Source organism: Notothenia rossii (genome assembly GCF_949606895.1).
Source record: "Notothenia rossii genome assembly, chromosome: 4".
Lineage (NCBI taxonomy): Eukaryota > Metazoa > Chordata > Actinopteri > Perciformes > Nototheniidae > Notothenia > Notothenia rossii.
This window is the reverse complement of record NC_136902.1, coordinates 88,847,434-88,858,785: the sequence shown is the minus strand read 5'-3', so window position 1 is coordinate 88,858,785 and position 11,352 is coordinate 88,847,434. Positions and strand designations below refer to the sequence as shown.

The 11,352-nt window shown below is 39.2% G+C and overlaps 2 protein-coding genes across 4 annotated transcripts; both read left to right on the top strand.

Annotated features, from left to right (window-relative positions):
* Positions 1 to 430: 430 nt before the first annotated feature.
* LOC307037524 (histone H3.3A) lies at positions 431 to 3,598 on the top strand. The gene is made up of 4 exons (XM_079678467.1): positions 431 to 566; positions 1,535 to 1,678; positions 2,140 to 2,293; positions 2,692 to 3,598. The coding sequence occupies exons 2-4, from the start codon at positions 1,551 to 1,553 to the stop codon at positions 2,818 to 2,820; spliced, it is 411 nt and encodes a 136-aa protein (XP_079534593.1). The 5' UTR covers positions 431 to 566; positions 1,535 to 1,550; the 3' UTR covers positions 2,821 to 3,598.
* Positions 454 to 10,000, top strand: LOC307037525 (histone H3.3A). 3 transcript variants are annotated; one of them, XM_079678469.1, is made up of 4 exons: positions 454 to 566; positions 7,768 to 7,911; positions 8,073 to 8,226; positions 8,599 to 10,000. In XM_079678469.1, exons 2-4 carry the CDS (start codon positions 7,784 to 7,786, stop codon positions 8,725 to 8,727), a joined length of 411 nt encoding a protein of 136 aa, XP_079534595.1. In that variant the 5' UTR covers positions 454 to 566; positions 7,768 to 7,783; the 3' UTR covers positions 8,728 to 10,000. The 3 variants fall into 3 exon arrangements, with proteins under 3 accessions (XP_079534595.1, XP_079534594.1, XP_079534596.1); XM_079678468.1 differs by lacking the exon at positions 454 to 566 and adding an exon at positions 6,625 to 6,766; XM_079678470.1 differs by lacking the exon at positions 454 to 566 and adding an exon at positions 6,963 to 7,213.
* The last annotated feature ends 1,352 nt before the right edge of the window (positions 10,001 to 11,352 follow it).

Genomic DNA, 11,352 nt, shown 5'->3' with positions numbered 1-11,352 from the left:
AACTGTGAATATCGTTTAAAAGGTCTGCAAGACTGAAATCCACTTTAATAATATTCGTTTTCTCGGATATTAAAAGTGCTCTGGTTGTTTGTTTTTTCCAAATAAAATAAATCTAATAAAAAACAATAATATAAATTCACAAAAGTGTCAACTTAATAAAAAAACTGTGAATATAGTTTTAAAAGTCTGCAACAGTGAAATCCACTCTGTTTCTATTCAGTTTCTCTGATATTAAAAGTGTTTTTGGTTGTTTTTGATATTAAATAAAAATAAATGCAATTAAAAAACAAATAGTATAACCTAACAAAAGTGTCAAAAATCGGAATAAAGACAACATTTAGCATGACATTGGATGGGAAAGTGACCATGCAACTGTTTACCATGTTGCAGCATGTATGTAATATGTTTGTCCCAGGTGCATCATGGGAAATGTGTCTCCTGTTGCTTTCCTATGTTCTTTTTCCTTTTTTTTCCTCCCTTCATTTTATAGCGAGAAGAACAACGCTTTAGAGACTCAAGAATAAATTCCAATTTTTGACCTGTTATCTTTCACGAAGTTTGCAAAGGTAAGTCTCATCATTTCGATAAAAGTCCAATCTTTCATTTAATGTTGTGTTATTTTTCGGATGAACGTGTCTTTTCCATTATTTTTGGTGAAAAAGAAAACGCAGAGCAGTCGCTTATTATCTGCCTGCTCGGGGGACCTTAAAAGCACTTGTGATCTCGGTCAAATTTGACTCGGAAATGCGCCTAAAGTGAGGGGTCATCTGACAAAATATTGTTTACCAATTGATCCCCTGACATGTCTACTGTCTGTTACAAAAACTATATTCCACTTTAATGCCGCGGTTTGTATATAATTCCGTCGTTTTTATAACCACCTTCCTCGTTTGGTACAACGATTTTTTTCCTTCCCGTTTACATTCTTCTAGCCAGCCAGCCAGCCATCATCTTTAGGTGTGCTCATTTGCCGACAGCGGGCAGCCAACGCGGGCGGGAACGCTTGTTTTTCCCTCGTTATAGCTCATTCTGAATAAAATATCAGGCCTTGTGCGCAACCGGGGTGCGCAGTGTAAAGAATCGAACAAACCCACGTCCATTGCGCAAGGGGCGGGATGTTTCTTGCCGTCATCGTGCTGTTATTGGTTCGACTTTTATTTGAAATGAAATGATTGGTCTACAAATTCGAAATATCCCCCCTCCATGGCTTGTTTACACAATCTGATTGGTTCACAGGATAAGAAGGTATACCATGATTCGACACTATTGCTGTCCTTTTTACGGACGTCAGTCATTACATAAGCTGTCTCGGATATAATACATACAACAAATAGACGCTTGTGCTGCTGATGTATGGTTTTATATCCCGCTCTTACTGATGAGTAGATGTACAATTCTAATTCAATCAAAAATAAAACTGGACAAGTACATGTGTATCCTTCAAATCCCCTCCCCTTCACACTATTCTTTTACACATGTGCCTTAAAAATGCATTGTAGTATTTACCAAAGCCAACTTTGTCCTGTGCCCTCAGGTGATCTTTAGTAGCCATGGCCCGTACCAAGCAGACTGCCCGTAAGTCCACTGGAGGCAAAGCCCCCCGTAAGCAGCTGGCCACAAAGGCTGCCCGTAAGAGCGCCCCCTCCACTGGTGGGGTCAAGAAGCCCCATCGTTACAGGTGAGAGTCCATACAGTGCCTTTGATTGTGTTGGAAAGATTGGAAAACACAGAGGATGCTTGAGTTTTATGCCCCTTGTTCAATATGTGGATATACACCAAAACTCAACTGACCAAATGTTTTCCTTCAGCCCCAAATAAACTCTTTAGGGATGTATTTTACTTACTTTTTAATAACATTTCACTTTTTTTATTAACTTTCTCATAAAACACAATAGGCAATGTACATTACATTCCGTATTTAGATTATTATGTGGATTACATTTTGGAAAAATAGATTATTTTCTACCCTGGTCTCACTCAGGCTCCTACTAGTAAAGGTGCAAGGTGAAGATGAAAAAAGTGCACACGATTCATATGTTCTGTTAAAATCGGAAGGGATAACATAACTTTTTTGTAAAAGCAGCTCAGCTTCTCCCTCCTTAAATTGTGCATTTGAACATGTTTTCCTCTGCTCTCCAGGCCCGGTACCGTGGCTCTGCGTGAGATCCGTCGTTACCAGAAGTCCACTGAGCTGCTGATCCGCAAACTGCCCTTCCAGCGTCTGGTGAGAGAAATCGCCCAGGACTTCAAGACCGATCTGCGTTTCCAGAGTGCTGCCATCGGAGCTCTGCAGGTCAGAAAAACAACCAGATCCATACACTTGACCACTGGCTAATGATAGAGAGGATATTAACCCACAGACAAAGCGGTGTTGTAAAACACTATTAATGGCGTACAAATATACAGTGTCGAAAATTCTTGTCCATCCATATAAGCACTGCTATCATACAATGTTCTGATACACTTCACTCACTTTCCTCAAACTTGAGAACCAAATTCATGTTAAACATGTTAACATATTAATATGTAGGGCAACAAATTAGTATACTATATAAAACGCGCATTGTGTACCAATCCTTAGTTGCAGGGACTGATGAAAATCAACCATAATACACTTTCAAAAGACCAACATGACCAATCATTTAAACGATAATCTTTGCTCTACTGACATCCCTGTTCCCCCCCCTGCAGGAGGCCAGCGAGGCCTACCTGGTGGGTCTGTTTGAGGACACCAACCTGTGCGCCATCCACGCCAAACGTGTCACCATCATGCCCAAAGACATCCAGCTGGCACGTCGTATCCGCGGGGAGCGCGCCTAAAATGTTTCCTGGTTTGTTATATGCTGTCCTCTTGTCCCCTGTCACCACTCTTTTCCTCCCTCTATACTTAGTTGGTAGTTTGGTTTGAGGTCCTATATATATATATCATATGATTGTGATAACCGTAAAATGTGTGATCATGTCTTCTTTGGTGCTACTAGTAGCCGAGTTTCCTTCGAGATATCTTCAAGTTTGTTTAAAACGTTGCATCACTCCTCACTTCTAACTAGCTAGTTCACATCAATGTTTGTTACCTCCATGCATCGGGTGTTTTGGCAAGGCAAGAATAGTTTGCGATATCAAATGTGCACAGGAAATCTCATTAAGGCTAAGACATCTTCATCTTCACACAGACATTTAAATTGATATAATGGGCTTTTCTTTACTTTAAATAGAGATGTGTGGTCAAAGTAGTGATTCTTCTTTCTTTTTTACAACAATGGTGTATTTCTACTGTTAGTGTTTAATGTTTCAAAAAACTATAGTTTGGTTCTGGTTGTCAATTAGAAAACGTCATTGTGCTATGATGACACTGCATTTTTGGCAGAATGCAAGCGGCGTATATGTAGCAGACCTATGGTGATCATACTTTGATTTTCAGCCACGTTATTATGTCCAGGTAATGTTTTGACTTGTTGTTCCTCTCTCAGGTTGATATAACCTAATTTTTTTTTCTACTGTGTTTGTGATTTATGTTTTCAGGCATTTTTAAGAGCAAAATATTTGTACTCTGGAATTCACATACAAACATAATAAACAGATTTGTGTGGTTAATAAAGTGTTTTGTGTGAATATCTACTATGAAATATCCTATTTGAGCTGAAAAACAACACGTCTCTTGATGTATCTGCCACTGGTTTCATCATCTGTCATTTTTCAAGCAAGGAGATGAATCATTACCTAGAATGATGGTTACAGCAATTCAGTAATATTTACTATCTTAAGCATTTAGTACGTTGTCATTCTCATGCATCTTTCTCCGAATAAATTATTCTTACTTGCCAACTTTTTGGAAATTGCATAAAGTAGTTGAGGTAAAAAAAAATCAGTCACTGCTTAATATTATTATTATTATTATTATTATTTTTGTAACAGTATACCATGAATGTTATGCACTGCAGCACTTTGAAATCACCTCTAAACAACCTACACTTTTCTAAAATAGCATTTTTCTAAATAAAATTATTACATAACCATAACAAACCTCATTATTCTATTTTATTTCTTTATTGTACACATGTTCATATACAGAGGTGTAGAAACTCAACCTGCCAAAGACGATGATGGTGAACTTCTACACCTCCATCATCAAGTCCATCCTCAACTCCTCCATCAACATCTGGTACGCTGCAGCCAAAGATAAGGGCAGGCTGCAGCGTGTCATCCGCTCTGCAGAGAAGGTGATCGGCTGCAATCTGCTATCCCTCCACGACCTGCATGCCTCCAGAACCCTGAAGCGGGCAGGGAAGATAGTGGCCGACCCCTCCCACCCTGGACACAAACTTCGCGAAGGAGCCCTGGCGGACCATGGAGGACCCATCAGTGTATCCTCGGTTATAGCTCCTCCAGAGAGCCTCCTCGACGCTCAATCCTCGGTCCTCGAAGTGCATTTAGAGAAATGAGATGTCCTTCAACATGGCGTGCTGAAATTCATATCCGGGTCACTACCGGAGGACCGAGGAGTCGAGGAGGGGGATTTGATGAAATGAGAAAGGGCCCCGGACTTGAACCGGAGGAGTGATGAGGTATCTAGAGATCTGAGTCCAGCGGGCTGCTTGTGCTTCTGTTCTCCAGGGAGGGGAGCTCCAGAGGCTAAACTTTGGTTTAAATTGCGTGAATAAACTAGCTAGAGAGCTAAAGTTAATTACATTCATCCAATGTCAGAAGGATTACCTTTTAACACACGTTGTAATGCTTTTCTTTCATTTCAATTTGAGTAAAACATTGAAGATATAACATTGTATTGTTTTTCTTTTTACACTGACTCAGATATAATGAAAAGACTTCGTCAGCCGAAGCTCAGCTTTGGTAAGGAAGAGACAGGACAGGCAGAGAGAAAGAGAAAGTGATGGAAGTCAGGGAGGAACTCCAGGTACAGTCACACAAAAGAATGTAAGCTTAATAACCCCATATCTATCTATCTATAACTTAGTCTTAATTTACAATATAGACAATAGGCATAGTTTGTAAACAACATACATCTATTGCAGTTATGATGTCATAATAACATACAATTGTATAAAACACAATTTGCTTACATATTTGTTCTCTTTTGAGAATCAAACAAAACAGATTTAAATTTAAAAAATAATGCAAACAAGTGAAATTAACTAAATGGCTGAATTGCTTTTGATTCACTGGCAGGAGCGACATGCAGCCAGAGCAAAAAGTGAATAACGAGGGAGAGATTGAACAAAGAGAAAGAGTAGAGGACAGAGAGAGTAATGAACAGGAAGAGAGGCTGCAGGTTATTGAAAGGAGAGAGACATGGAAAATGAATGTTGACAATGTTTTGTGATCCTTATAGCCTCTTCTGCATGTCCAGATCATTAAAAGCAACAATCAACTGATTCTTATGTATTACACTTTCAAAAATAATTGATGCTGACATTGTCAGCCCACTGACATGGTTTGAAATCAATATATTATCCAATTTGTGACCCCCCCACAGGACTTAAAAAGCACCTAACTAGATCATGAAAATCCCAAGAATCTCGGGGGGTATCCCCCGAACCCCCCTAACATGTTTGGACCTCGGTATTTAGGAAATCCTGGATACGGCCCTGCCTGAGGCCGTTCTTGAACGTCATTATTGGTACGACAGTACTGCGGCGTACGCCTGGACTGGAGTTCAAGAACGGCCTCTCGTGTATGATTGCTTAATTATATAACTCATTGCATTCCATTTCGCTGTAAATTACTTTTTTATTTTATTGCTATTTAACTATATTTTATTACAGTGTCCTTAAAGATTTTTTGTTTTATATGCGATTCTTTGTTTTATATTTTATGTATGCACCACGACATCAAGTCAAATTCCTCGTGTGAACCTACCTGGCAATAAACCCGTATATTCTGATGAAACTATACAGTATGCAGACATATACATAGGAAAACACTAAACCATGTTAAAATGTTATGCATCACATTCTAATAGTTCAATCACTTTAAGGGCTTAATAGCTTTTTTTGGTGCTTTTAACATGATACAAAAAGCAGCTGTTGTGTTCAAATTCAGTCATAAAGTGCAAACAAGTTACTGTAGATACTGACTACATTTTAATATGAAAATGGTATTGTCCATAAACAATAGATAGTTGAATTACATACAGTGTAATATATTCAATCTGCTCCCAACTGAAGCAATACAATAAAAATAGGCTCTTTAGTTAAATATTCTCTTGTTTTATTCTTAGAAAATGGGCTATTTCATCAAAGGAATTCAATAATACATTGAAAAATATTAAGTAAATACAAATGTAATCACACTTACTTTCAATAATAAGTTTGAATCTTTCTCTAACAAGTTGTACCAGGTTAATTCCTTGTAATATCTTGAAATTACACTTCCCTTAGCTTGTTATTAGTGAACTAGCAAGTTGTCCATGCTATCTCCTACTGTTTCACAACACTTTTTATAATTGTTTATTTTTATACTCTTTTTAATTTCTTATTATGGGCAATGACTTGTTTTACATGCTGCTGTAACGGCAAAAATGCCCCAATTTAGGATCGATAAAGTACATCTGATATTTTTTATTATTATTTTTATCTCAAAATCTGACCAAACTAAACAGAAATGTTGACAACACTGTTGCATTGTGGGACATGTGACTGACGCGGCGGCCATTTTCCCGCTGGACGCTGCTTCCCCATTGTGGAAACGAAGAAGAAAATAAGAGACAAGCCAAACATTACTCGCCACTTCTACTCACTTTTCCCCCCAGGTAAGCCCCTCAAAATACATCACAGATTTCGCTAACGAACTTTGAATTTTTTAAGTTGTGTTTTTATTTCATTTCTGGACACATTTAAGGGCAAAAAAGCTCTTATTTTGTCGCGTGGGGAAATAACAAACACGGCGTTCGAAGCTGCAGTTGAAATGCAGCCGTTTCTTTCCGTTGAGATGCATTTTCAAATTATGCGCCCGTGAGCTCGGTTTTACGCAGCTGTTAGGGAGCGTTCACCTCTCATATACTTATCTATGAGTTCCCTGAAATGTCTTCTGTGTTCTTCTTATATTTCCCGGTACGCTCGGACTGCGGTTTTTAGTAAAATTGAAGTTGTTTACGTGCTACTCCTGTGCACTTCTGCCCTGGGTCTTTATCCCGTTTGCGCATCAAACCGCCGCCATCACCAGAGCGGGGGAGAGGCGGACCTAGCAACAGTGGAAGGTAACTGTTAATCCCGCCTACTTTCTAGACTCTACACGCGGATTGGCTCAAACGTTGTATTTATAGAAACGTAATGGTTTGTCGGCCAATCGTATCGTCGTTCGTGTTTGATTGACGTCTGTAGGGCCGATTGTTAAAGGGATTGTCATGTGTTTACTTTTTTTTTTTACTACGAAAAAAGTAAACTTAAATTAAGTTGCCCGGTACTACTGAAAAAACGTTTTATATCATGCTTATATTTACGTGCATGGACGGTTAATAATCATGATTTAAGAAGTTACTTTGTTTGGAGTATTAAGCCTACAAAATACAGCAATACACAGAATGATTTACAGGCAATCTCTTACCAAATTTTGAATGTATTTTTCAGTAAACGGGATAAACACTGAACAGAAAAAATAGATGATTATGTAAAATGAGAATGACATAACTACCTTCTAAAGGTGATATTAAGTATCACCTTTAGACCATCCCCTTCACACTATTCTTTTGCACATGTGCCTTAAAAATGCATTGTAGTATTTACCAAAGCCAACTTTGTCCTGTGCCCTCAGGTGATCTTTAGTAGCCATGGCCCGTACCAAGCAGACCGCCCGTAAGTCCACTGGAGGCAAAGCCCCCCGTAAGCAGCTGGCCACAAAGGCTGCCCGTAAGAGCGCCCCCTCCACCGGTGGAGTCAAGAAGCCCCATCGTTACAGGTGAGACTGAATGATATTTAAAGATCAACAACATTATCTTTAGGTACAAGAAAGTATTCAACCCAAGACTGTAAACACACTGCTTTACATAATTTGAACTAAATGTGTTTGGCATAATAAAGATAACAGTTCACTTAATTTCATGTTTATGTGTTGTGAAGGCCCGGTACCGTGGCTCTGCGTGAGATCCGTCGTTACCAGAAGTCCACTGAGCTGCTGATCCGCAAACTGCCCTTCCAGCGTCTGGTGAGAGAAATCGCCCAGGACTTCAAGACCGATCTGCGTTTCCAGAGTGCTGCCATCGGAGCTCTGCAGGTCAGAAAAACAACCAGATCCATACACTTGACCACTGGCTAACGATAGAGAGGATATTAACCCACAGACAAAGCGGTGTTATAAAACACTATTAATGGCCTACAAATATACAGTGTCGAAAATTAATGTCTGTCAATATAAGCACTGCTATCATACAATGTTCTGCTAAAATTAAAGATGTAGTTACAGTTCTTTCCTTACACTTGAGGAGAAATGTTAATATGTTGGGAAAAAAACTATTATTTGATTTTTATACTTTACAAAACGTACATCGGGTTCCATGCTTTAGTTGCAGGGACTAATGAAATCAACCATAAAAGACAAACACACAATCATTTTTGCTCTACTGACATCCCTGTTCCCCCCCTGCAGGAGGCCAGCGAGGCCTACCTGGTGGGTCTGTTTGAGGACACCAACCTGTGCGCCATCCACGCCAAACGTGTCACCATCATGCCCAAAGACATCCAGCTGGCACGTCGTATCCGCGGGGAGCGCGCCTAAACACTCTCCTCCTTGTCTTTCTCCTTTTCACCTCTTCCTGCCCTTCCTTCACCAGTCTGCCCCTCTCTCCCTCCCTCTCTCTCTCTCTCCCTCCCTGTGTTAGTAGTGTGTAGAGGGAAACTGATTATATGATGGATAAAGTGTATAGTCGTGTTTTTCATAGTGCTCTCGGCAGCAGAACTATAGGGTACTCTCTTTTTGTGCATGTACCGACTCTCTGGTGATGAGGTCTCCTGGAGCACACGTCTCCTAGTTTGCACTGTCTGTGACGCGATGTGATGTGAAGGATGTTTTGTGGATAGAATACGGAAGAAAAAACTAGAACATTGCAAATTTGCTAGGGACAGAGAGGAGGAGGAGGAGGAGGAGGAGGAGGAGGAGAAGATGGGTCTGTGTCTGCTGGGGGTCTCTTCTCTGCAGCAGGGTGCTACATGAACGCTCCCCCCTCCTCTCCTCCTCTCCTCCTGCGCTCCATCCTCTGCAGAGCGTCAGTCAGGATGGATGATCTGTCCCTGTGTGTGCATGAGCTCTGATCACCTCGGCATATTGTATACAACACATCAGCATCTTTTTGGTCATCATATTGCTTTCAGTCATCATGTTAGGTTTGATGTTTTCCATCCAAATGAGTGTCATGCACACGATTTCTTTTGCCACTTAAAACCATTTGTTGATGACGTGGAGATGGGGGGGGATACTTCAGAATTAAACACCTACAGAGAACAAAAAAACGATTTGAACTGTTTGTTTTTTTCTAGATAAATGTGAACTCATTTTGGCACCATCCTCTTGTAGACGCTGTGTTATACCTGACAGAAGAGTCAGCTGTTTTTGTGGTGTTCAAATTGGTTTCATCTAATTATTTAAAGCCAAAGCTCAAGTTTGCTCAAACAAATACTTTTGTGTTTTATTTTCTAACAACGGACCTTTTTCTAACAAAGGTTGGTAAAGTAAAAACCAAAAAGCTCTCAAAGTGTCTCAAACAGCTGATTAAAATGTGAAACTGTAATGTATATCAGTGTTAAATGACAAATAATACTAGTTGTGTTTTCTGTACACGTCCCCTCCGGATCACTTGATCGTCTGTTTGCCGTTTCTCAGGTTGACTCGTCACCTTTTAACTTAATTTGTCTTTTTTTTTTTTGCTCAATTTGATTTCCTGTTTGTCTTTTATTTTCTTATTTTGAAATTTTGAGAATAATGTTTCAATTAAACAATGTTTGTAATTTCCAGATTTGTCATATAAGGTGGTAATAAATGGTTGTTACACACACTCTGTCTCAGTGCTTTACGTGGACATTTTATCTGTTTTTATCATACCCACTTTTATAATAAGACATATAATGTGCTATCATGAAAGAGTACTGCTTACTATAATAGAAAAGTACCAGTAGATGGTTTTGATTTTACTAGAAAGAAAAAAAACATCTCTGTTTCCTCACCCGCCTCAAAAGTCTGCTGAGTCTTAAAAAGTATTAAAAGTTGATAAATCAATTTAGCGAAAAATCAAGGCTATTAAAAAGTATTAAACGGCATTTTCCAAGGTGTTACATTTTGTAGCTTGTTTTCAATAAGTATATAAATTGTCCAGAGAGGTTGTATTCTACAGTCTGCCTGAATGTAATCATTGCGTAGGTGTGTAGTGTGTGATTCTGTGTAGTTTATTTATGGCATCCCGTTGGATTTGACGTCATCTGAACAGGACATCGCGCGCTCACAGCTTGATAGCGCGCGAAGCTCCGTTTACGCCGGTTGTTAAGCAACATCATTATGGGGAAATGCAAGTCTGCGTCCAAATGGTTGGAAGATAAGGAGGAAGGACAATCAATATTGTATATAGTAAATGTGAGGTAAAGTGTGTCGCCAAGGTAACCGGTTAGAACTCAAAGTGGCGATGAGGTCTTAAAATGTATGGAGAGGGTCTTAAAAAAGGTCTTAAAAAAGGTATTACATTTGACTTCAGGATTCCTGCATATACCCTGTAACAATATAAAGCTGAAACAATTTGTAATTCTGTTTAAATTAGCGCCATTATTTTTAAATTCTGTCATCGCCAAAGAAATGCTAAAAGCCTGCACATGTTGACAATCTAGGATCAACCTCTCCCAGATTGTCAAGATGCAATGAAATAAAGCATGGTTTGACCCCTCTACTATGTCATTAAATATTCAATCATCCTGGGTCAATACTTTTTTCTTTTACCTAGCCTATATCAAGTTCCCCCACTAGATGGCAGTAGAGCTTTTTGTATGTTGTGTACTGCCTACTGACAAACGAAGCTCCTACTGATATTACATTGAGCTTCAGCTTTAGTTTCCATCCCTGTTGCTTTGCTTTTCTCCTTCTAAATATATACATACACTTAAAGATATTATTATACATTTCTTTTTTGTTATTCTACTAACTCTTAACAATTCATATCTACTTTTACATGTCAAATTACATGTAAAGTATGAACAGGAATTCTCTTTACAGTTGTTTTTTCTGATGATACATAGATAGAAGTGATTGATTTCTGATTTTCTCTTCAACACACACACACACACACACACACACACACACACACACACACACACACACACACACACACACACACACACACACACACACACACACACACACACA